Source organism: Lupinus angustifolius, chromosome LG01 (genome assembly GCF_001865875.1).
Source record: "Lupinus angustifolius cultivar Tanjil chromosome LG01, LupAngTanjil_v1.0, whole genome shotgun sequence".
Taxonomy (NCBI): domain Eukaryota; kingdom Viridiplantae; phylum Streptophyta; class Magnoliopsida; order Fabales; family Fabaceae; genus Lupinus; species Lupinus angustifolius.
Genome location: NC_032009.1, coordinates 32272577 through 32298557, shown reverse-complemented (window position 1 = coordinate 32298557; position 25981 = coordinate 32272577). Strand labels below are relative to the sequence as shown.

Genomic DNA, 25981 nt, shown 5'->3' with positions numbered 1-25981 from the left:
AAAATACTTTGGAAAAAATAAAAAACTACAAGAAAAAAATGTATGCACCGATAGTGTATGAGTTTTATAGAGTTCAAGCAACACTTTCGTCCACAACCTGAAGTATAAAGTTCTCAGCTACACCCCACAAGATCTATCTATACATACATACATACACATCTATGTATCTTTACATAAATATAATGAATAATTTAATCAAATGTTACATTTTAATTTAAACAAGTTACAACAAACAGGTACTTTTTCATGTTTATGAAAAAGTACTTCAATTGCAAAGACAAATAAGTTATGCCTTACCATAAAATTCACATGCTATCACCCTAAGTTCAAGGGGCATGTGTACATTTTTCCACAGAACTAAATAGTGAAAGGGTATCTCCCTGTCCCTCTCAAACAACAAAATATGGAAGGGGAAAAAGTATCATTGCATTCACCCTTCAAAACCAGTTAGAAATTTACCAGTCGAAATTTTGAGAACATCATGTCATGTGAATAAATTGTCAAAAATTTCTGTATCATAATTCTGAGGATATCTCATGTATGTCATTGCCATATGTAGAAGGAGAGCTAAGTGTACGGGCGCCCGTTGAATTGTCGGTTCGGCTTGTGCTCAAACTGTGACTTTCCCTATGTTGACGAATGTCCCTCATAGCTTTAAACCTTAAATCTTCACTGAAACTACCCGATTCTTGGATAACATCTGGAATGGTTATTCTTCCTTCAAGCATGTTCACAACCCCAGACATTGTAGGCCTAAGCGATGGCGATGTATTAGTACACAGGAGTGCCACTTTCATCATATTTTCTGCTTCGGTTGGATTGAACTCTGATCCCAACCTTTCATCAACCAGTTTCATTAAGTTTGCAGTGTGTTGCAGACGACATACCTGCAACGTGATGCATTGTTATCTTTCTTTTCCACAACAAAAGCGAGAGATGTTTGCATTGTGTACCAAAATAACAAGGGATTTATAATGCATGGTATGGATAGAGGATTGAAGCATACCTTCTCTAAAAGACAAACACAATTATCACTTGGCATGTAATCATTATTATTCTGCCCACTAACAACTTCTAACACCAAAACTCCATAACTGTAGACATCAGCCTTGTACGTCAAGTAACCCCATAACGCATATTCCGGTGCCATATACCCCCTGCAAAACAAAACTCTCAGATTCCAATTCAGAGTGTAGGAAACATCAGTAACAGTTGTATTATCAAGGGAGAGATAACTGACATAGTGCCAGCCACTCTGGTGCTGATATGGGTCTTCTCTTCTTCATCAAGCTTAGCCAACCCAAAGTCAGATATTTTAGGGTTTAGATTCCCGTCCAGTAACACGTTAGTAGCTTTGATATCTCGATGAACAATCTTGAGCCTTGATTCTTCATGAAGAAATGCAAGACCCTTTGCTATTCCAATACAGATCCTAAGCCTTGTTGGCCAATCAAGTTTAAGCTGATACTTAGAGCCTATAGAATGTGCAAAAAGAAGTTAGAGTTGAACTAATGAGTCATGATCACAAGTTTCTATTTCCCTTCTACTGAAGTGATATAATTGAAAAAAGAGAGAAGTAAATATATGACATTCCAAACAGTGATTATCTAAACAATTTGTATAGACAAATTGGGAAAGAAAAGACAACTAGCCTTCATTCCTTATTAAGTTGCTATCAGCAAATCAAAAGAGGATAAATTTCTTTGAAGACTCACTCAGATTAATTAGATTCCATACTGATTTCTTTCAATGACCACTTTTCATCCTATAGACACAGAATAGCTGCAATGCTGAATAAAAACTCACTGAATAAAGCGCGGGCCAGGCTGTTATGTTCCATGTACTCGTAAACCAACATTAGTTGATCACTTTGAATGCAACATCCATGAAGTTTCACAAGATTTGGGTGTTGCAAACAGGATATCATCCCTATCTCGTTTAGAAATTCACGGTTTCCCTGCTGAGACTTTGACGAGAGCTGTTTGACTGCTATCCAAGTACCGTCAGATAATTGACCCTGCAATCCAACTGCTATTTAGAATACAAGCTAGAGATATACAGAAGTTTTCATGCTCGGAAAGAAGTGTTTGCACTCAAATACCTTGTAGACAGGACCAAAACCGCCTTCCCCGATCTTGTTAGTAGGATTGAAGTCATCTGTGGCATCTCTAATTTGTTTTAAAGTATATGTCCCTGTCATAGAATCTTGTCCTTCAATACCTGTCCGATAAATCAACCATAAAATAAGTCTTTTGAAGGGGAAAACAAGTTTCATTGTAATTAGCAAGTTAACTTGAGTCAAAATAAAAATACAGAACATATCTGCATTGTTTGATAGTAGATGGTGTAAGCACAATTGTCATATACCATAACACAAAAATGCTAGTGGATATGACTTATTTATAAGCTTATAACAGCACCGATAGAAAATCAAAATAAATCATTATCTCAAGTCCCGAAAGACTATTGGATCCAAGAATAAAGGTCATCAAAAGAGGGATAGTAAACAAATCACAGTTTTATACACTTAGAAAGCCCTTTTCTTGTTTCATGGAATTATATGACACTTACCTGTATGTTAAAAATACCATGCATTCATTACTAATATATGATAATCCAGGGAACTTCGAATTAAAAATATGAGTTCTTGGTATCGTACTAATTATAATTTCTCCTCGGTTAAGATGCCTCAATGATATGACACCTGTCTTTTTGTTCCACTACTTTCTGTTCTACTTTCAATCTTTTGTGTCACTATTAACCTGTACACTAACTTTTGGGAAGGAAATCAATTTCTCTATATGTTCCATTGACCATGCATTAAACTCAAATAACATATCTAAACAATAGCAGCTAAAGTATAAAATTAGGCATATGTGAAATTCGTTCCAGATTTCATCAGATTAATGAAATTATCAAGAAATTAAGCACAACCAAACAAACAACAAATATTGTTCTCGTGAAATTTTCAGTTGCTTGTGTGATGGTTCCTTCCCAAGAGGTGAAGTATAGAGACAGGGTAAGTTGAATGCTAAAAAAATGTTTATGTGAAAAGAACAAAGACAACATAGGCAAGCCTTGGCTAATAGAGAAGAATGGAGCAAAATGTCGCTAACTTGGATGTTGTCTCCATGGCGTGCAAAGCTTTTGAGACTTTGAGCGCTGGCTCTTGTGTGTTCCTCCTCCCTAGACTCTTTTCCAAGCGACACATATAAAGGCTAGAATGGTATTGGAGTCCAGTTAAGCTCTTCCTTAATCATTAAGAAGTGGAGTCCTTCTTTATTATTGGTCTTTGAGTAGGGTATCCCTACAAGCCTTGCTATGACAATAACCCCTTGGAACTGTCGTGACTATGAGGCCTTTCCAACAATTGCATTCTCCAAGTTTGAACATTCTTCCTCCTCTTGGGGATCTTCTCTTTTACATAAAGGAGATTGTTTTGTGAAATAAAATATGGAACTCGGGTGAGTTCTTTGCATTAAGCCAGCAATAATAACCTCCTTGCTCACTTTGGCTCTATTGGGCCCCTCATGAGGTCTATTAATAAGGACACTATTCAATCATACCAAGCCAAATATCTTTCTCTGATGCTAAGGCTAAATGGTTGATTTACCAATTTCCATGAAGTTTGAACTTAGAAATCATTATGTAGCTAACTAATCGAATTGCTTTTAGAATGACGTAAATATGATGATAATCACCTTTTTCTCTCTTCATAATTCCTTTGAAGCAGCCTTTCCACCAAAACACTCCCACTATAATAAGCACTAGGAATAAAGCTGCAACTCCAAGCCCAACTCCAACAGCTTTACTATGTTTTCCAGTTTTTCGGTCTGAACAAGGTTTAGAATCTGTAAAAAAACGGTGTCAAAATATTTGAATTAGAACCACAACTTCAAATTAAGTTACGTTCAGAATTTCAAATGCAGAACAGAAGAGAAACACTGCTTAGGCACGTCATGATTGATAATTGACTTAACCAAAGGATAGAGACGCATGTTTACTTCCAAGTTCCAAACAAAACTCAATGTACCAAATTCCAGAAGAAAAGAATAATTCTAAAGTAACCACAATTTAAGATAGTGCAATCCTTCCATATACCACGGCCAGGGTGAACTATACTAATTTCTCATCCCAGTGAAACAGAAAAAATAAATCAACAAGCTCATGATCCATCTGTATGCATAAAGGATGGTGATACGTAATAAGAGCTGTCCTCAATGAAATTTATTTAATCATGTAAACAAACTTATTCAGGATTGAAATGTGGCCCGAATGATTTTTATACAAGGTTGAAGATTTTAAATGTGTGATCAGTAAGAGCAGATGCTTTTGATTCCATCTATGCTAGCTCAGATTCAATAAACTTGACCTTGCTAATGATCCTTAATGATTGAAGTTTTATTTTCAAATCAATTAATTTTGGTATGTAGAATTATGAGAGAGGAATTGAGGAAAGATATCCTGTCAAAATTTGCGCATCTTTATAATATATACACCAAAATATTCCTAGGGAAACTGAAATAAGTAAAATAACCAAAGCATTTTAGATGCTATCTTGTGAATGTGTACCAAAAAGTTGACTCGCTAATATTACAAAACACGAGCTTACTCACCAGAAACAATAGAGAAACCTGATATGAGGGGACCATAAACTCCACTTCTAGGAATCCTCGTAGTACCCTTGCTAGCCCAGTAGAATCGAATCTCCAGAACATTGTCCGTTACACTGACATTGTATATTGATATTGTATGCGGTGTTTGAGCAGCATGGCCTTCATCTTCAATATTAAAATCCTTCCAAACTAACTTTTCCTGCAACAGAGCAATCTTATTAAATACTGATTTAGTCATTTGGACACCAAAACATGATTTCTTCATTTTGATCAATACCTGAACATAGATATCAAATAGGCGCTTCCCGAGACTTTTATATGTCTTATCATTTGTAAATTGTATCTCCGCGAAGTGGAGATACACAGTATATTTCCCATTTTCCAAGCAATAGTGAAAATATGTAAGCGAAAGTGGGGCCACGCGAGCAGTTTCATATAATTCAGACATATTTGAAGATGTCAAAAACTTGGTGTAACGTGTATTTTGGAAATCAGAATCATCCATGAAGTCCCCTGTGCTACTTAACCCCCAATGATTTTTGTTATCGTTAAAATAGTTAGCAGCACCGCCTAACACGCCTCCATCTCCTATGTAGAGGATGTTTTTATCATTTTCCATCACCGTTACATCCTTTCCACCACTATTAACATGCAAACAAGTTGAATCTGCAATAAGAGATAAAAGAATTTAGAAAAAGAAACTATCATTGTACAATTTCATTTTTTTGGTGGCTCAAAATTCCAAATCAGACAAGAGTTGCAATACATGGATAACAATCTCCTTCATATCAATAAAATATGCACACACTTTCAAGTTTCAACTATAACTGAGCTCTTCTAGCATAAATTTAACTTGTTTGAGTCAAAGCAATGGTACATTTATGATTTATCCAATTCTATGTTTCCGACTTTTCACTTTCAATTTAGAGTGTTTTCTTCACAAAAATAACAAATTCAGTAATAACTAAGTTACAAAAACTATAACTTAAGTTATCAAACTTACAGTACATGTTTAGAAAAATCCAAATTGGATACAGAAAAGGAAATAATAAACAAATAAGATAAAACAGTTGACATAAAAACATAAAAAATGAAACAAAAAGGACAAAAAGAATAGAGCATGAAGATCTACCCTTCTACACACCATGACAAACATTGCGGTTGTTCTATATTTGTTTGTCTATTTGTAGTCTAAATACAGGCATGTTCACACTAGCACATGTGAAGCTATTTTAGGCCTAACAGAATTCAAAGGAGAATTGCGTAAAGTTCAGAACTTCAAATTGATCATCCAATTTTAGAACATATCATCTCAGAGTTTTTTAAAGATGCCTGTTACGTAGAATCTTATAGTTAGCATGTAAATTTGCAAAAGAAGTTAGCTTCTAAGTTCTCTAACACTTTATAGAGTGGAACATAATTCCAAATATAGATGATTATTTACTTACATCTTGGACAGTTGAAAGTCTTTGAACATGGAAGAACACCTTGTCTGCAAGAATCAAGAGTAATAACAAAATCACTAGAGTAGTTAACTTGTAGAATTATTGAAACAAAGGGAGAATTAAAAGATGGGCTCTTACGATCCATTGACCCCTGAGGTGCTCCTAAACAAGTTTAGATTTAAATTCCTAACCAATTTTTAGAAGAAGAAACAATCATCAGTTTTACGATAACATCTAACTTAAAAATGCAAAGGAAAAATTATTGTAAAAGCTTCTGTGTTCTGACAGGTTATCTTGACAAGTCGATTGCTCGGGTCCTTGCCAGGAAAAGTTGTTGTAAGAAAGATCACTGCATATGAATATAATTAAGGAATATTATCAGCAATTTAAATGATCAACTATAATTATGCCATTATATATTCAATCCTATTCTCCATCTAGTGCAGAATCCTATTATGACATCTTTTATTCTCTTATTAACTAGGATAGATACATATATGGTAGTCTCGCTAAATTTGTAGAGAAATATCAGCTTGTTCTGTTAATCAATATTTGTTTGAGAATGTTCAGGAGAAGACAGTTTTGCCTACGGTTTCTTTCTTTAAGATGGTATCAGAGTTAAACCCCAATTTCTTCCTGGTTCTCCATCATGGGATCTCTATCTCTAGATCTCTTAGCCTGGTCCAGCAACTTCTTGAAGGGTGTGCTGGAACTCTCACATCGTCTGCCTCAATATAACGGGTAAAGTTTATATACCTATTAGGCTACTTCCACAAACCCTTAACATTTATAATGTAAGTTATGTAACTAAAGATTGTAATATAAAAAAAATTATTGTTAACTCATCTTATCATAATTAAAATAAGCTTAGGCATTCCTAAGCACATCAGCGGAAAGATACTGGATAAGTATGCTTGAAATTTGAATCACTAGTTCCCTTGCCCTACTAGTCGGAGAAAACAAATCCGAGAATACTCTTGAATTTGAGCTGTAAATGATATTTGCCATATTGAGTTTATATGGTTGAAATAAGAAACATACACATTGCTTCCAGCTATCAAGATTGAATCAGGTACATTACCGCTTAGCATGTTGCCAGTCAGGAAGCTGCAAAATGCAACGGAAAATTGTTTATTGTTTCAACATTTGAACATAGAAGCTATCGAAGGTAACAGTTTTAGAGAAGTGCATTTCTTCATAAATGGTTCTGATTAAAGCAAATGTAACAACATATAAAAATAATACCTCCTTCGACTGTCTTTTATGGTAGTTGAGAAAGAGAAGGTAAATTAATTATTCTAGTCAAAGTTCAATGCAGTATATTTTAAGAGTTAGAGAAACACTCACAGAAATCTCAGATGCCCCTCAATAGAAGTTGCAGGAATTTCCCCAACCAAATTATTAAAGCTTACATCACTACAAAAGTTAGTGAAATGGTAAGAGTTCCCATAAGTAAAAAATTTGGATTCTGGACTAGATTTATGTGAATAACTTTTTTTATTTGTTTCTTAACTAGCTTTATCAATTTATCATCAATCTGCATTTTGTAGTTTTCTCATAGAAGCAAATTTTGGTCAAACAAATATGATATTCGCTGCAGTATCCTGGAACCAACTAACAGATGCAGAGTAAAATGATAAAAGAAAAATAAAATGAAAGAGACCGAGAAAGAAAGGTAACAACAAATTGGTTCAATTTACCTATGCCATTTGAATAAATGGCGTAGGAATTGCCAAAAAAGTGTTGATCTTCCATTTGAAGAAAGTTGCATATATTGAACACTCGGGAACAAATAAACCTGAAGGTGATGATTAGTTCCATTTATTATATGGCTGAAAAAGTAGAAAACAGCAGATGTATTATTTCACTTCAGCCTTTTAACTAGATTTAAACTTCACACCGTGCAAGCAGTACGGAAGAAGTGAACATGAAAATGTTGGTTTGAGCCTCTCAGGCACTTCAATCGTACTATGTTCTCCAAAGTGTAATTCATTATAAGAACGGGGAAGGAACTTTCTTATAAGCCTTTGTAGGTTGTAACAATGCATATGTAGAAAAATAATGGTATTTGTATTTAACAGAAAAGAAATATGGTATTTGTATTTGCTCCACTAAAAATAGAATTGAAAAAGAAACTTAATCACCAAAAATTTAAATTAAATCTTTTACTTACAACATTTCCAATTTGTTCATTGTCCACATGTAGCTTGGAAGCTTTCCAGTAATATTGCAGCTTCTCAAAATCCTAAGTGAAAATCCCGGATTACTTTAAACTAAACAATATCAGATAAAAAGTGCCGAACTAGTTTTAAGAACATCGAACTCAACATACAATCTTATCATGCCTTTCATGTTGTTTAAAATAGGAAAAGTCTGACTTGGGCCATTTATATCACTGATCCTCCTGTATAATACAGCATTTTCCATAATAAGCTAAATAAAAATGATAAAAAAGTAAGATGAACAGAGGAAAATATCAATGCAGTACTAAAAAATTAGTAGGTGTTTTACTTACAGTTGAGTTAAATTACTTAACAAAGATATATTTGATGGGATAGGTCCCTCCAATCCACTTGCATGCATTTCTCTTCATGAGGTACATCAAAATGAGAAAATATATCTTAAAGTTCACATGTGTAGGTTTATTTATTGCTAAAACTTCAATATTATTTGAAGTATTGTTGAAAACAAGGGGAAGATGAGGGAAACTACAATCTCACAGTCTTTGAAGTAGTTTCCAATTCTGTATGAAGCTAGGTATTTTTCCGTTTAAACTGTTATCGTTTATCCTACTGCAGTACACCATAAAATATTATTAGTAAGAGGAAGTGTCAGTTTTTGCTTGTAAGGAAACGCGGTAGATAAGAACATACAAATCTATCAAATTCTGTAACTGAGAAAATGTCGCTGGTATGTTCCCAGACAATTTATTGGATGATAAAATCCTGCAAGCATAATATTGTATATATAAAAAGTCAGATTAAATGTTTAACTTTTCGAATTTATTCTGACTATACTACACAAGAATCTCAGAAAATAAGTACAAATAGATTATCTTACAAAGTCTGCAGGTTCGATAAACTTCCAAGTTGAGAAGGGACAGGGCCAGAAAATTGGTTTGCTTCAAGGTTCCTGAGGTGGGCGAGGGGAAAAATAAGTACAGAATAATTTAGAGATATCCTATGAGAAAGTAAGATAAATGGCTATATCATTAATAATATTTAAGAATGCTAGCAAGCTATATTCGGAAAATATTTATTCACAATATGCAGAGAGCTAAGTTAATGCTCAATGCTTTCGGAACCATATCGTAATATAAAAGTCACAAAAAATGTAGACAGAAGTTTTAGTTCCTCGAGTCAACTCAATCAACATAAGGAAAATCTCCAGAAAGTAAATAAATGAGAAGGAATTATTGAGAAACTTACAGGTATATTAGATTGGTAATATTTCCCAACTCCTTAGGAATTTCCCCCGATAAACGATTGACAAGTACAGAGCTGCATAATATGTTGTATTTAATACAAAACCAATAAGTCAATGAAAACTTTAATTAGTTGATATGAACTTACATTGAAGTTAGATTCAATGAAGCCCATTCCTTTGGAATCGTACCGTATAGGTAGTTCAAGGCAAAATCACTACAAGGAGAGGTATTTTCATTTAAATTAGCAAAGGCTACAAGTTGAACCATTCGTGTTTTGGAACAAAAGTAAGTTGAAGTGAAAATACCAGAAACTAAATTTCAACATTATACAACTAATGAAGATTTGTAAGGTGTTTGTAGTTCATACACTTCTCTGATGTATGGAAGGTTAACCAGTTGAGGTGGAAGCAAGCCCGGAAGGTTGTACCCCTTGAGCATACTAAAACATCGAAAATCATTTTAAAAGAAAATTATGTTCGGCCAACTGTTATTAAGATGCACTAATGTTGTTCCGAAGTTCTCAGTCCATGATGAATTTCTCGTATCTATGACTACATTGAAATTAAGCATTGAAATATATAAACTGCTAACTAGTATATCATAGAGTGTAGCAAAGAATAAATTACTTCAAAGCACTCAGAACAAGAGATTTTTACATGCTTACTACATGACAGAAGGAGTCATTTTCAGAAGAGCAATCACAACGAATGATGCTCTCAGATTCATTGGGTGGCTCTGGTGTTAACCCCACCATTTGAATTTCACAAGAATCACTATCAAACTTCCAATATGTGGCACCCATCATGCTAGTGATTTCTTGAAGAGCATCAACTGGAAAAAATTTGAGGACAACATAATTATGACAAAACAAATAAAGTTGTATGATAGAAATAATACATTTCGCTCTAGGGTGGCTGGTAGTTATGCCGATTATTTTGTGTGCTATAAGTACTTATATTGGACAATCATATAGGTCATAAGAGAGGGGATAATGTTGAAGAGTTATGGGGTAAGAGAGATTGAGAGTGCCCATAGACATAATCCTTGTAATGTTGTTTGACAACAGATTTCACTCTTCTCATCCATTAATGTACACATGATAGACCAAACCACCTTTAACTTGATGCGCGATGTTTTCACCTAATTAGTCTTAATTATGCAAGCACACATAGAACAGGGTGTGGTAATCTTCAACATATTGTAAATGAGGTTGGCTGGCTTAAAATTTTGATAGTTTTGTATTACAAATTTCTACAGAGAATGGTGTACTGTCATAGAAACACTAACCCCATATGCACCTAAAATTCATGCATGTCCTTATTTTACAAAGAAATGGAATACATATATTATTAACAGCATCAAAATTGAGCTGATCCTTACGAGGGGAATCCTAAGAGCCTTAAGATTCGTTTGTGAGTTAGGTTTTGGTGGGGAAAAAGGAAAGATAACGTTTTAAAGTCATCTCACAAATATATTTCATGGCTAAAGCCTTCCCTTTCCATACCCTCCAAAATTCAACTAGCAAACGGATCCTTAAGGATGAGAATGGCCTTATGCTTCAAATTTCAGCCCTAAATTCAAGCCACTCCCTCAACAACGAAACCAACATATTTTTGTGAAACAAATGCCATCTTATAACTTTACAGCTTTTCTTCCCGAATTCTGATTATCACTTTCACAACCCATTAATATAGAAAAGCACCAAAACTAAAAAGCTATAGTTTTTAACCCCTGAGATACTTTGTTCATCACTAAGCAAGATACTCTATAACAACACTATAATAACTGAAATGGAAAACTGAGACTTACCCTCTTGTTGTGGTAGTTTAGATTCAGCATATCTGAAGCAACTGAAACAACTAAAAGCAATGATTAAAAAAGCAAAGAAGGAACTAGATAGCATCATGAGAGAGAGACCAAGTACACAAAAAAGTTGCTTTTAAAAGTAAGTTGTTGGATTTTTTGTCTTCTAAGGTTGCTTTGTCCCTTGTGGATAAATGAACTAAGAAAAAATAAATGTGAAGTTATTATGCACTTAGGAAAGATAAGAAAACCCAGATGTGGAAACTGAAAGAGGGGAGAGAAGATGCATAATTGAGTTCCATTTGAATGAATGCAAGTAACATAGTAGAACTAAGAAAGAAGCTTTTTTTATAATGGAGTGGGGCCATTAATGGTGGAAAAGTAAGCATACGTTGTTTGAAATATAATGATATTAATGATAATAATATATAGTCATATTTGGTGTGTTAAAACTGTGGATGAACTTATTTTGACTATTTGATGAAGACAATACAAATTGTTAATTTTTAATCCTAATATCTTTGGATAAGTGTTGGACAGAGATGTACAATTCTCCACTTGAATCATTTCCTTTGATGGAAATGAGGAGTGAGCATGGACCGAGTTGGGACGGGTTAAGACTTGTCCTTAGCTGATCCTAAATATTGGTTGGGACATTTTTTAATATGGACTCGACCCTAGATTCGCTAATCCAACTCTAAATATCAATTGGGTCAACTTTTAAACTCGACTCTGATCTAGACTCGGCTAAATATAATATGCATACTCATTTTTTGATAAAATATTTTCAGTATTTATTATTATTATTATGAATATCTAATTTGACATATATGATTAATCAAGTGTATATGATAAAAAAATCAGAGAAACAATAATATTTTCGACCAAAAAGGTGACATTATTATATATACATTTGAATAGAGACACACAAATATCATGAGTGAGTGACCATAGGACAAGTCATACTCTCGACTCTAAATATTGATCGGGTCTAATCTTTAAACTCAAATCTGATGATGACCCAATAAAACCAACCTTATTAAGACTCAATCATAATTAGGCCGTACCGGGTGAGCTGGTGCCTAGTCCTCATAAAAACAAGATATATATAGTAGGTCTGTTGTACTTTGAGAGCCTTTCCCATATAAACAAACTATTTTTATGTTATTGAATAAGTAGCACTTGAAATTTTAGTTAAGAAATTATATTCGGGTACTAGGATTCAGAAAAGTTTCAATAATTCTTTTTAACTTAATTCAAAAATCGTGTGCAAACCTATAAAGATTTATGACTTCTAATAACTTATTTTAAAATTTCATATGAATATATGCATAATATAATAACTCAATACCATGTTTGTCATCCCGTGGATAACGGAAACATATCTATTATCCCACAAATTGTGTCACTGCATGTATCACTAACCTATCATTAGTTGAAAAAATAATATATTTAAGTTAAAAAATTAATAATTAATTATTTTATTGACCAATAATTACAGTTGATGGCACAAACAGTAACACAACTTGTAGGACAACATATGTATACCAGTCGATAACATACTAGCTTTATTTTAGTGTGATTGATCTATTTCAATATATTATTACAATATCAATTTAAATATATTACTAGAAAAATATTAATGTAGGTATATATTAACTCCGACTTATATTAACTAAGGATTAAAGTATATAATCTACATGTTAATATAATATTAAATAATAATTAGAAAAAAAATGTTTGTATTCATAATAAATGACTTCTATATAATGGTACTATATTATTTTTGATTGATATTTAATAATCATCGACATTAAAAAAAATAATAGTGGATTTTATATTCATTTTTATAAATATTTACAATAATAATGTCAAGGTATTACACTCATAATAATTTATATATGATATTAATTTATATATCATTCACCATTCATTTTTAATAATCATTGACTCTTAAAAAAATAATTCAAATAATTAACTATACAGTTCTTTACATATATCAGTGCATATATATTACAGTAGGTTATATTTAACGTTTATATACTTTAATAATTACATCTATCTATACTTCTATATTACTTATTAAAACCAAAACTCAATATAATCACCTCATCGTAGTATAATTAATGATTCCCTATTTTGTCATTGATATCTTCTAATTTCTACCAAAAAAACAATAATCATATGTATACCCAATGTATAATTTGTAGTATCCTATTTTTCCTATATTTTCTATCAAAAGACATCATTTATCATGCATAAACAAATATAATTTGTCATAACAATTATCATTTGTCTATCAACTATATTACTATTAAATAGTCAAAGGTATTTAATAGTAATATATTACTATTAAATAATATTACTAATAAATATCACATATTAGTAATATTACAATGAATTATATCACATATTACTATCAATTATATCAAGTTACATCATTAAATCCATTATTCATTAATTTTCCAAGTTAACATTGACAGTGTGGAAAGACTCTTAATAAATTATATTTGTTTATTCATTAATTTTCTAAGTTAGCATTTAGGGTGAGTTAAAAAAAACTTCCAAGGTAGTTACATTAGAAGTTAAATTTTTTATTCTATATTTACATAGAAGTTACATTAATTTATTATTAATTTTGTTTTATTTCTTCACATTTTGTAAAAATAACATTTTTTTAATGAAATTATTAAGTTGAAACGGAAGCTGTTTAGAAACAGTAAAATGTTAATTGTAGCACATAGCATGTAACAATGTTGTGTTTTGGCAATTTTCTTTCTTCTTCCACAAAGTGAAAAGTGAAAACTCCTAACTTTTCCACTACATATCTTCCCAACTCAAAAGTGAAAACTACAATTCATCATCACTTTTCCAATACATATACTTTTTTCTTCTCATTTTTATTCTACATAACCTTCACGTAAATGTCATTCGATATTTTACTATCTTAAACTAAGTATGAACATGTTGCTATTACTATTACTCATCTTAGACTTGAAATTTGTTTCATTAAAACAAATAATTTCTTCCAACTTTTAAGGTATTTTTCATCTCTTCCATTTTTCTTCTTTTTTCTCTATTCTACAACCAATGTAAAATATGTTAATAAGTTTTTAGTTTTTAATGTGTTCTTAATCTATATGTACATTTGTGCATATTTACTACTTAACGAGAATCTGACATGAGATGCATCATTTTTTTCACCAAGCCGCAATTTTGTCTATCTTTTTAGGTATTTCTCATTTTTTTTTTATTTTTTTTCATATTATGTAAATATATTAATAGTAACAGTCATAACAATGATTAATACAACTATTTGTAAACACTTTCACTATAATTATTTCTATGATAAGATTTAAAGTCGCAATTATTGTAAATGACTTATTATTTGATGACTATCATTTGACATGTAAATTTGATTCACTCAAATTAAAAGTCAATTACTACTTTGAGATGTAATTCATCTATTTTCGTGTTTAATCAAAATACTACTACGTTTCTGACATGTTATTTGAGTAGTGGTTGGTGTGTGGTTAATGAAATGCTGTAAACATGATATTAGAATTTCAGGAGTTAGTTCCTTTTGAAAGGAGATTAAGAGCTTCTTTTATGGCTGTGCTGAAGAAGGATTTCTCAGCCATTTAACTCATTTGGAAGGAATTGAAGTGGTTAAGTGACCAATTCTTGGTCCTCCTGTTTAATTTGTTAAATTCTAATAGATAACAATTAAGTAGTGAGTTATAAATACAATCTCTTCCGTGATGGTTGCCAAGTGGACTTTTGAATGAAAGTTGTGTTAGAGACTGAGGTTGTGTTTGGGAATCCATTCATGAAACTTGTTTTGGTAAACTTGTTATAAACTTGGTAATGATATAATTGAGTTTTAGAGATCAATGTTTTGTCAAAGAACATGATTTTTTATAGCGCATTATGTTGTCGTTCGATCCATGTAGCCAACCCCCACCTAGTAGGATTCAAGGCTTGGTTGTTGTTGATATTGTTATTAAAAGTGGTTTTGGTAGAATGAAGGATAGCATTAATCAATATGATTTTTCGATGTGTAATTACCAAATTGGTGATATTAACATTGAAAAGGATGAGGCATGACAATAAAACCCACCCTCGTGGGGATCAGCACAAACCTGCCCCAGCCAAAGCGGTGAAAATCTGCATTGTTTGGATTTGAGTGTGGGTTTGGGTTTTCCTCAACTGAAATTTAGCGGGGCGAGGATGGGTTTCCCAAGGGTTTCCTCAAACCCGACAGGTGCAGGTTTGAGGTTGGATTTTTTATCCCTGTCATCCTTAAACCCGCCCCAATTTCAGTCGGGCGGGGTCGAGATAGACAAAACCCGCACTCGCCCCGCCCTGTTGTGAATACTTAATTTTCAAAGGGTGTTATGATAAAGCATTATGACATCGTTCAATTCATAATTCATATAGACGACTCCATCTTGTGGGACTAAGGCTTGCTTATTGTTGTTATGATCAGAATATTGGTTGCAAACCCAAACCGAGTTTCAATGAATTAATAAATTAAAATTCTTTGCTTCTTCGACAGAGGAATATAACTAACTGACAAAATGGATTGCCAAACATGTTCTGGCACATGTCTGTTTCTGTGTAACCTTATTTGTACATATGCTATGTTCCCAATCCTATCAGTATGGTCCATGACTCCATGGATGCTTTAAAATAACTATTTATTGCACAAGGATGGGATTAACTGTAATTTTGAATTATTTGACCATGATTTCTTTAAGCTTCATAATTGCCACTTCCTTGTACTAGTATTTTCCTGGTTAAATAATTAGAAGTCAGGAATGATGATAATTACAGTTCATAGTTTCCTGTTGCTCACTTGCTTAGTTTCAAGTTTCTTCCTTTGACTTGTATTAATTTACAGATCAGGGTAGACTTGTTATCATCTAATGGTAAAACAATTACAAGTTCAAGCCAACCTTGCATGTTAAAATTCAGAAGCGAGCCGATCCGCCTAATCACGACTTTCCTCAAGATTGCTCCTCTTGTTACTGGCTATATCTCAGAAACTCAGACTCTGAATGTCAAGATAAGAGGTTTAGTTGTAGGGGATGTACCTACATCATGCTTAAAAGTAACCCTTGAGCAGAGAGCAGAATATGTACCTGGTTCTGGCATCCCTCAAATATATGATTCATCTATACTTGTTGAGTCAGAACTTCCTTTGATCAAGAGGGTTATATGGTATTGGAAGATGAGCATATTCATTTGGATCACAATTATGGCATTCATGATGCAGTTTCTCTTTGTTTTAGTGTGTTGTTGGCCTATAATTATTCCAAGAACAAGACAAAGGAGTCTTACCCATAACAATCCTCAGAGAACAACTTGAGGCTAGTTCTTTTCCCTGCTAGCATTTTCTGAGTTCTGACATGTAGATCTTTGTTTAGGGAAACATCCTAACCTGTAATCTTTATATCTTTATTTTCCTTTTCAATCACGTGTTGGCATAAAACAAAATTACAATGTACGATTTAATTGAACATTCTGTATAGTATAATTTGGCCAAATCTAATAACTATGTATAAATCTAGTAACTATGTGTAACATTTAAATAAAATTAATATAAATAAAGGGTTGATGAGTAGTAGCTATGTGTACATTTTCCCACTATATTACACTCTTTTAGGAATCCAATTATCTTTTGACAGCCCATGCTTCATAAGTCGGCCATACATCCTTGATCTATCACTACCAAATTTTCCTGAACAAACCTTTCTATTAGTGTTCAAGTTCGGGTTCCCGGACAATTTACTTACAACGACATATATTGTTTCATCCCAGTTAACCGGACATCTCATGTTGGTCGAGCTGTGTTATCCCTTGATCAACCATACTGCTGTAATGTTTATCAAATGTTAATAAGAAGCAATGGAACAATAATGAAAATATGAGTATTGGTATTGAAAGAGAATCTGCAAGTTTGCATAAAGCTGCAGAATTAGTTACAGTAATGATAGAAAGAAAACAGAATAATGATGACAACTAGAAATAAGAATGAACCACAAAGAGATAGAATTCTTAATTCATCACATCCATGCCCCCAATAGGCTCATGCTTTGCTACTCATAGTGCTACCTCACACCCAATACCATTTAAGACGTGTGTTTTCCCCTTTGTTGTGGGCCCCTCTTCCCAATCGTGTAACCAACTCATAATATGCCCTATTTTCCTTTTCCTTATTGTTAGGATTTGTTACAATACCCCTCCATTAAAATTAACCTTGTCCTCAAGGTTGAAATATGGAAAAGTTGCATTGAGGATGCCATGATCTTCCCATGTGGCATGAGAATGATCTAATCATTCCTATAAGATAAGGTGTTGTTGGACCTGGTGATGCCCACGAATAATAGTTCTTGTTTGTAAGATAGAAATTGGTTGTATGACGAGGCTGGCATCACTAATAGTCATTGGTAATGGAATGTAAGGCTGAACATGTTCGCCATGACACTGACACTGTTTCAGTTGTGAAACATGAAGAATAGGATGAATTTTGGTGTTATCTGGTAAGTTTAACTTGTAAGCCACACTCCCAATTTTCTGGACAATTGGAAAATGATCAAAGTAAGGCAGGCTAAGTTTTTTATTCTTTCACAAGGCAAGTGAGTGTCTGTAAGGTTGAAGCCTCACTAGAACCTTGTCTCCAATATGAAATTCAACATCTTTTCGTTTTAAATTAGCATTTCTCTGCTGAACTTGTTGTGCCCGCTACAAATGGATCTTAAGCTGAGCCAAAATGTGGTCTCAAAGCTAGAGTTGTTCTCGGACAGAGGCTAGACCATCACCAGTAGTTGTTTACCTTACCAATTTTGGTGGACTTCTGCCATATACAACCTTAAAGGGAGACATGCCAATGCTATTATCATAGGTAGTGTTATACCAATACTCAGCCTATGGTAACAACTTGACCCAATTTTTTCGACTATCAAAAGTGAAACACTGAAGGTACATTTCAAGACATTTGTTCAAAGCTTCAGACTAACCATCTGTTTGTGGGTGGTAAGCTATGGACATGTTCAAGGTGGTACCACTCAGCTTCAGAAGATGTTGCCAAAGGTGACTGGTGAATACCTTATCCCGATCCGACACTATAGTCTTAGGGATGCCATGCAACTTCACGACCAGGACGAATGATTATGCCACTTGCTTACTGTTGTAGTCACTTTTGAGAGTTTCAAAGTGAGCATACTTAGACAATTTGTCCACCACTACATAAATCACGATGTAGCCATTAGATGGAGGTAACCCTGTAATAAAATCCATTGTCAAATCCTCCCAAATTTGTTCATGAATGGGTAATGGCCGCAAAAGATCGGGTGGAAGGACATTAGTTTTCTTGGCTTGTTGGCATACTAAGCAGTGTTTAACAAATTTCATGATGTCCTGATGCATGTCAGACCAAAAGAATTAAGATGTAATTCTTGCCAAAGTTCTGGTATACCTGGCATGACCACGCATAGTGGAACTGTGAAACTCATGCAATACTGTTTGAATGAGATTATGATTTGCTGGAACAACAAGTCGACCCTTCCACACTAGTAAGTTCTCGTGGACTGAGTAATGGGAATTAACATGCAGATTCTGAGGCCAATCAGAAATAATAACTAATAGTATATGATCCTCAGCATGAGCTTTGTGCAAAGCCTCTAGAAAGTGGATGTTGGTAGAGGAAAAAGCCATAAAGAACGACCTGGACAGTGAATCTGCAGGAATATTATCCTTTCCTGGTTTGTATTCAATCGTGAAATCGTAGCCAAGGAGCTTAGGTAACCAGGATTGTTGCTCTCGAATTTGTAAGGCTTGTTTCGTGAGTGTCTTAAGGTTCTTGTGGTCTGTTCGAATGATGAATTTATGGCCGAGCAAATAATGTCGAAACTTGGATATGGCTTTTGTGATGGCAAAGGATTCTCTAGAATATGCAGACTGTTTCTGCATCCTCGAGGAGAGTTTATTGGAGAAGAAAGCAATGGAATGGATACCTTGATTTAGGACAACACCAATACCAAGTCCTGAAGCATCAATGTCCAAAGTGAAGGATTTTGAGAAATTCGGCAAGGCTAACATAGGTGCCTGAGTCACAACCTGTTTCAAAGCTTCAAAAGCTACCGTAGCATTGAAGTCTCACTTAAAATTGTCCTTCTTAAGAAGATTTGTGAGTATTGAAGCGATGGAAGCCTAGCCTTTAATGAATCTCCGATAGTAGCCTGTAAGACCTAATAAGTCTCGTAATTGTTTCAAATTATGAGGAACTGGCCAATGCAAAATAGCTTGTACTTTGTCTTTATCCATAGTCACACCTTCACCAGAAACCGTATGACCTAGATATTCAACGTTAGTTAACCCAAATGCACATTTAGTTAATTTATCAAATATGTGATTGGACTGCAGCACCTGTAAAACATCCTCGAGATGCAGCAAATAAGCATGTCAAGTAGGACTATACACGAGTATGTCATCGAAGAAGACCAAAAAACAAATCTGCAACAATCCTTTGAATACATCATTCATCAAACTCTAAAAGGTTGTTGGAGCATTAGTGAGCGCAAAAGGCATCACATGCCACTCATAATGATCTCGATGAGTCCAAAAACCCGTCTTATATCTATCTTCTTAATTCATTAAAATTTGATGATAACTAGTCCGGAGATCCAAATTGGAGAAAAATTTGGGCCCATATAACTCATATATCAATTCATCAACAATAGGTATAGGAAAACTATCCTTGATGGTGATCGCATTGAGGGTCCTATAATCCGTGCAAAACCGCCACGTTCCATCTTTCTTTTTGACCCAAAGAATAGGAGAGGAAAAAGGACTAGTATTAGGAGAAATTATACCTTCTTTGAGCATGTTGTGTACCCTTTGTTCAATATGTTCCTTCTGACTATGTTGATATTTGTATGGTTTGACTTGAACCGGTTGTGATCCTGGAAGCAAAGGAATAAAATGATTGTGAGTTATAGGCGACGGTAACCCAACAGGAACAACAAACACCTCTTTGTACTACTATAACAAAATGGTCAGTTCTGGATCAATATTTGGTGGCAACTCTAGTGAATGATCAACATCAATAGTATTGTGTGTAAAGGAAAGTGAGTATAATTCAACAATAGCATGTGTATGTTGCAGTCTCCGTAATTATTAACATTGTGCAACACGAGGTAACTGTAGTTGATCACCTTGCAATGTGATGAATTGGTTGTCATGGAAGAATTTGAGAGTGAGGTTGCTATAGTCTGAAATGTGGGGACCCAAGGTAGAAAGCTATGATGCACCCAGTACCACATCTACTCCTGTCACTAGTAATAAGTAAGCCGGTAAATCCACTGAATGACCTTGAATCTTAACCTCCAATGCTCTAATAGGCCCTCAACTGTAAGAGCATTGCCATTTCCCACCAAAACTTTAAACTCTGGGATGGGTTCAATTGGTAATTTCAAGCAATGTGCAATTCTAGGCTATACGAAGTTGTCAGAACTTCCACTATCCAACAAGACGTGCACCTGCATATCATTGATCAATCCTGCGAATCACATTCTGCCTAAACTGGAAGATCCTTTTAAAGCATTGAAGGATAAGTGAGGTTCAGGTTGTAATAGTGACTCCATATTAGCCTCCGTGACAATCTCAGTGGCATCGCAAGTGAAATAAAGTCCTTTTTCGCGTCTCATTTGCATTTCAGCAGCTATCATCCTCTTTATATGACTAGAGGTAGGGGGATTAGAAAGTAATGGAGGAAGGCTATATGATTTTAGTGATGAAGATATCGGTTGGTGGTAACTTTGTTGGTTGGGGTTGGCCATTGTAGTTGGATTAAGGTGAAAAGTGTTATGATAAGGCTTAGGTTTATAAGCGTATTTTTCTTTATACAGTTTGACTAAGGACACACATCGTAACAAGGTAAGATGATTTTGTGCAATAACATCCCTACAGATATCGATTTTGAGACCTCCCACAAAACAATCTAGCAAGGCTTCCATAGTAAACCTTTGAACTCTATTGGCCAAAGTTGTAAGTTTCACATAATACTCCTGGACTGTAGTGTTCTGCTGCAATTCGAATAATTCAGATCTAGCACATTCATAGGGGAAATGCCATATTCCAATTCCAAAGCTCTAGTGAATGTAGCCAAATAGGAAAAACATTAGCATGAGATTGCATTTGAAATCAAGGAGCAACGTCCTTATCTAGATGAATAACAACAATAATCAATTGTTGGTCATCCGACGTATAATAATAACTAAAAAATTTATCGGCTTTGAATATCCATTGTAAAACATTCGATCCATCAAATTGAGGAAAATTGAGTTTGACATTTCGAACCTGGAAATGTTGAGTGGAAAAACCTCTATGCGTCCCAGAATTATTGCTAAGTAGAGAAGTGGGGTGTGATTCAATTTTTTCGAAACGATTCTGATCCACTTCTTGAACCGTGAAGTGCTCCAGAAGAGTTTTCAACTCTTTGTCTCGCGTTTCCATCAAATCTGTAAGTTTCCGAAGGTCCACCAGCAGTTCCTTGAGACGAGCCACCTCCATTGTGAGTTCCTTGAGGCGTGTATTCTCTGCCATGAAGAGATGAAAACACCAATGTAATGTTTATCAAATTTTAATAAGAAACAATAGAATAGTAATAGAAATATGAGTATTAGTATTGAAAGAGAATCTGCAAGTTTGCATAAAGCTGGAGAATTAGTTACAGTAATGATAGAAATAAAACAAAATAATGATGACAACTGGACAGAAGAATGAACCACAAAGAGAGAGAGTTCTTAATTCATCACATCCATGCTCCCAATAGGCTCATGCTTAGGTACTTATAGTGCTACCTCACACCCAATACCCTTTGAGACGTGTGTTTTCCCATTTGTTGTGACCCCTCTCCCAATAGTGTAACCAACTCATCATGTGCCCCTTCTTCCTTTTCCTTATTGTTAGGATTTGTTACAAATGCTACCTGGTTGACCATGCTGCTCCACCTGACTGACCATGCAGCTCCACTTGACCGACCATGCTGCTCATGTTGGTTGAACTGTGTTATTCCCTGACCAACCATGTTGAGCATTCCACGAGTAGCATTTAAGTCTACCAGCAAGCCCGACTGTCGAGCATCCTACTAGATTGGGGGCATCTGTTCCATCCCAATTAACTGGGCTTCCCATGTTGGTCGAGTTGTGTTATTCCCTGGCCGACCATCCTGCTCCACCTGGCTGACCAAGCATGTTGGCTGAGTTGTGTTATTCCCTGACCGACCATGCTGCTCCACTTGGTCGACCTATCATCTCATGTTGGTTGAGCTATGTTATTCATGGTTGACCATGCTGACCATTCCATCAGTAACATTTAAGTCTACCAGCATGCCTGAATGTCGAGCATCCTACTAGACTAGGGGTATTTGTTCCATCCTAGTCAATTGGGCATCCCATGTTGGTCGAGCTGTGTAGTATTCTCTGGCCGACCATGCTGCTCCACCTAGTTGACCAAACATTTTATGTTGGCTGAGTTGTGTTTTTCCTTGGCCAACCATGCTGCCACATAGCCGACCAAGTATTCCATGTTCGTTGAGCTGTCTTAATCTCTTTTGTAGATGAACAAATACCCTACTAACTAGGATCAACTATATGGATCGAGTGACGCTATAATATTGTAACATAAACCTAAATGAAAGGTGAAAATTATATTACAGTAGTAGACAATCAATGTAAAACTTTGTCAAACCTCTATGACATAGATCCCTAGATATACTTATTGAAATAAAAAATTAAAAGAATGATTGAGTCTTATAAATTTGATCACAAACAAAATCTAGAGTCATAATTCCTAGAAATAAAAGAAGAATAGACATCTAGGATCATTTGCTTATAGAAATAGGTGGAGACACATAAATACAACTGTGGCATGTAACACCGCAAATTTTACGATTTTGAATTATAAGATTTTAGTAATATTGTTATTAATTATATTTTCGAAAATGAATTTTTGGGAATTTTTGGTAAATAACTAGACGAAACTCTAGTTGATTTTTAGTCTTGTAATTCTATTTCCAATTTGGTGGTAAATTTTCATGATTTTCGGAGACAGTCGGTTTTGGACCGCTATCGGGGCCGAATATCACCCGGTACGGCTCAAAAAGTGGTTTTTGAGTTCCGTAACTCAGAATCGAATTCCGAGTTCGCCTTTGGCTTCGTAACTTCATTTCGAGTCAATATAGACCGTGAGTACACCCATACCTATTTTCTAAATATTTTTCACTCGGAATGCTGAAATCCGAAATTCTAATCAGATATTAGGATCATGCGATTTATAATACCCGATCGATTATTGACCGATAGTACTCAAGCATGTTTATTGCACGTGTCCGCGAAGTGGTCATTTCGCGTTGGGATGTGAAATTTGCTTTTCCATGAAGCAAACCTCACATCACTCAATCTTATGAGATCATCATTGGCCACCCTAGGAGATTTTTTGATGATTGCCTAGAGGGAAATCTGATTTCCCTTCTCTCCTTAAACCCTCACACTTCACACTTCACTCTCACACTCTTTCATTTTCAAGAGAAGGTAAAAATCCTCTCTTCATATTTTCCTCTCATTTCTCATTTGCTTGTTCAATCTTCAATCCTTGATCTCTCAACATTCAACCAATGGATGTTGATGAGATTTAAGTATGTTGTTCATGAACATGTCAAGAACATATTCAACCGTTGAAATTTTCTAAAACGCTTTCTAACTCATTTTCTCCTCAAAACCGAAAATGGTGATGTTCTTGAACTTATGAAAATATTTTGTTGAAACCATGAACAACTTGTGTTCATGGAGTTGTTATAATGTTTTAGTACATGTATTTATTTGTTTTAGCCAAAGGGGATGATGATGAAATCAAAAGGAACCTTTAGGAAGTGTTTTGGAAAAATGAGAATGTATGTATTTCTAGTTGTTTTTAGCCTTAAACCATGGCTTGGAACAAGTTGAAAAAATAGAAACTTTTGTTAAAAAGGATGTTAAGGTTTATGAGTACATGAATGACTCATAAAACTCTTAAAGGATACTTTGAATAACTTAATTTAAAATGGTAAGATTATCAAAGAACGTCTTAAATCGGAATATGTAGTTTTACTAAAAACCGTACCTTTAAAAGGGATGGAAATCGTGAACGAACTTTCAATGAAAAAGGATGGTCAAGAACAGGTGATGTTGGACCGGATGAATAAAAGGGATGTATGATCACGATGGGGAAAAAATAAATGATTTTAAGTATTTTGGTAACGATTTTAGAAATATCGAAAACTAACGAATTTTTATTTTGGTAGTTACGAAGATTTCGGTGTTCGAACCTTGTAACCAAACCACCCTTAGTTGAGAGTTAAAGCACGCTTCATTAAGGTGAGAGAGAACACATCGTAACATAATGGTGTCCTAATATGACACCCGAATCTCCTAAACCATCTCAAAGGTTTTGGAGTCAACTTGGGTTTTAAGAAACCCAAGATTTTGTATGTTTGAATGCTTTTGGAATATATATGATTGTTGATGAAATATGTTGAATATTNATGACACCCGAATCTCCTAAACCATCTCAAAGGTTTTGGAGTTAACTTGGGTTTTAAGAAACCCAAGATTTTTATGTTTGAATGCTTTTGAATATATATGATTGTTGATGAAATGTGTTGAATAATGCATATGAATGTTGTTGGGAACTTTTCTGTGTGCAGGTGTTTGAAAAACCATGTTTAATTGTGTTTCGGTGGTCGAAAATGGCAAAATTGGTATTCTGTCCAAGTCCTTGTCGCCTGGGCGAGCACAGTCTCGCTTGGGCGAGGGGAAGTTTTGGTTCTGGAACTCCCTCGCCTGGGCGAAAGAATCTCGCTTGGGCGAGTATGGGCCTCGCTTGGGCGAGAACGCCTAGGATTTTAATGAGCCTCTAGAACTCTCTCGCTTGGGTGAGAGATGTCTCTCTTGAGCGAGAAGAGGTTTCGCTTGGGCGATTATGGGCCTCGCTTGGGCGAGAACGCCCAGGATTTTTATGAGCCCTTCGAACTCTCTCGCTTGGGCGAGAGATGTCTCGCTTGAGCGAGGAGAGGCCTCGCTTGGGCGATAGTACCTTCGCCTGGGTGAGGAAAGCTTCAGTTTATTTGAGATTTAAAGATGAATTGTCGCTTGGGCGACTAGTCCCTGCTTTGGCGAGGGACAATGTGGAAAGATTGAAATAAGATGATATTGTGAACAATGCGATGAACCCGGGTAGGGTGTTTTGTGATATAAACTGGCCTAGATGAGAAACATGACTCCACAAAAGTATGAAAGCATTGTTTGTGTTTATGCCTTGTTGGGCAAGTATCCGACTTGAGGTCGTGAACTAGGGGGTACCCTAGTAAGGATACATGATATCACTGAACAACGATCGACCGACCGTAAGAGGCTTGGTCATGCGACCGTCCAGGATTATTCGGTGATGGGTTGTAGTGATTGAAATGTTACCTTGAGCATGTACGGTTGACGTACTATCGGGTCCCACGAGAAGCATTCCTTGTCGGGAGATGGCTTAAGGATGGGCCGATCATGTGTTTGATTACTACATTGCATTTGACTCTGACTAGGAATGCATTGCATTGTGACCATGAAGTAGTGGAGAGGAAATGACGGGACGACTTAGAG

At 34.9% G+C, this 25981-nt stretch overlaps 1 protein-coding gene across 3 annotated transcripts; it reads right to left on the bottom strand.

The window, feature by feature from the left end:
* On the bottom strand, positions 165–11403 carry LOC109360699 (probable LRR receptor-like serine/threonine-protein kinase RFK1). 3 transcript variants are annotated; one of them, XM_019605767.1, is made up of 25 exons: positions 11298–11403; positions 10145–10319; positions 9856–9927; positions 9634–9702; positions 9490–9561; positions 9122–9193; positions 8935–9006; positions 8782–8853; positions 8577–8648; positions 8394–8465; positions 8235–8306; positions 7409–7477; positions 7103–7168; positions 6348–6410; positions 6200–6247; positions 6065–6108; positions 4894–5282; positions 4617–4815; positions 3702–3851; positions 2102–2220; positions 1807–2017; positions 1241–1475; positions 1007–1157; positions 487–887; positions 165–444 (listed from the first exon to the last, which is right to left on the bottom strand). In XM_019605767.1, exons 1-24 carry the CDS (start codon positions 11392–11394, stop codon positions 516–518), a joined length of 3033 nt encoding a protein of 1010 aa, XP_019461312.1. In that variant the 5' UTR covers positions 11395–11403; the 3' UTR covers positions 165–444; positions 487–515. The 3 variants fall into 3 exon arrangements, with proteins under 3 accessions (XP_019461312.1, XP_019461303.1, XP_019461320.1); XM_019605758.1 differs by having other exon boundaries at positions 165–887; XM_019605775.1 differs by lacking the exon at positions 11298–11403 and having other exon boundaries at positions 165–887; positions 10153–10314.

Bases quoted from the DNA above. Each gene is read 5' to 3' on its own strand.
- LOC109360699 (XM_019605758.1), bottom strand. From the start codon at position 11,394: ATGATGCTATCTAGTTCCTTCTTTGCTTTTTTAATCATTGCTTTTAGT. The intron at 8,649-8,781 runs GTGAGATTGTAG...TACCTCATGAAG, and splicing joins TGGAAACTACTTCAAAGACT to AGAAATGCATGCAAGTGGAT. The intron at 4,816-4,893 runs GTATTGATCAAA...GCTCTGTTGCAG, and splicing joins TATTTGATATCTATGTTCAG to GAAAAGTTAGTTTGGAAGGA.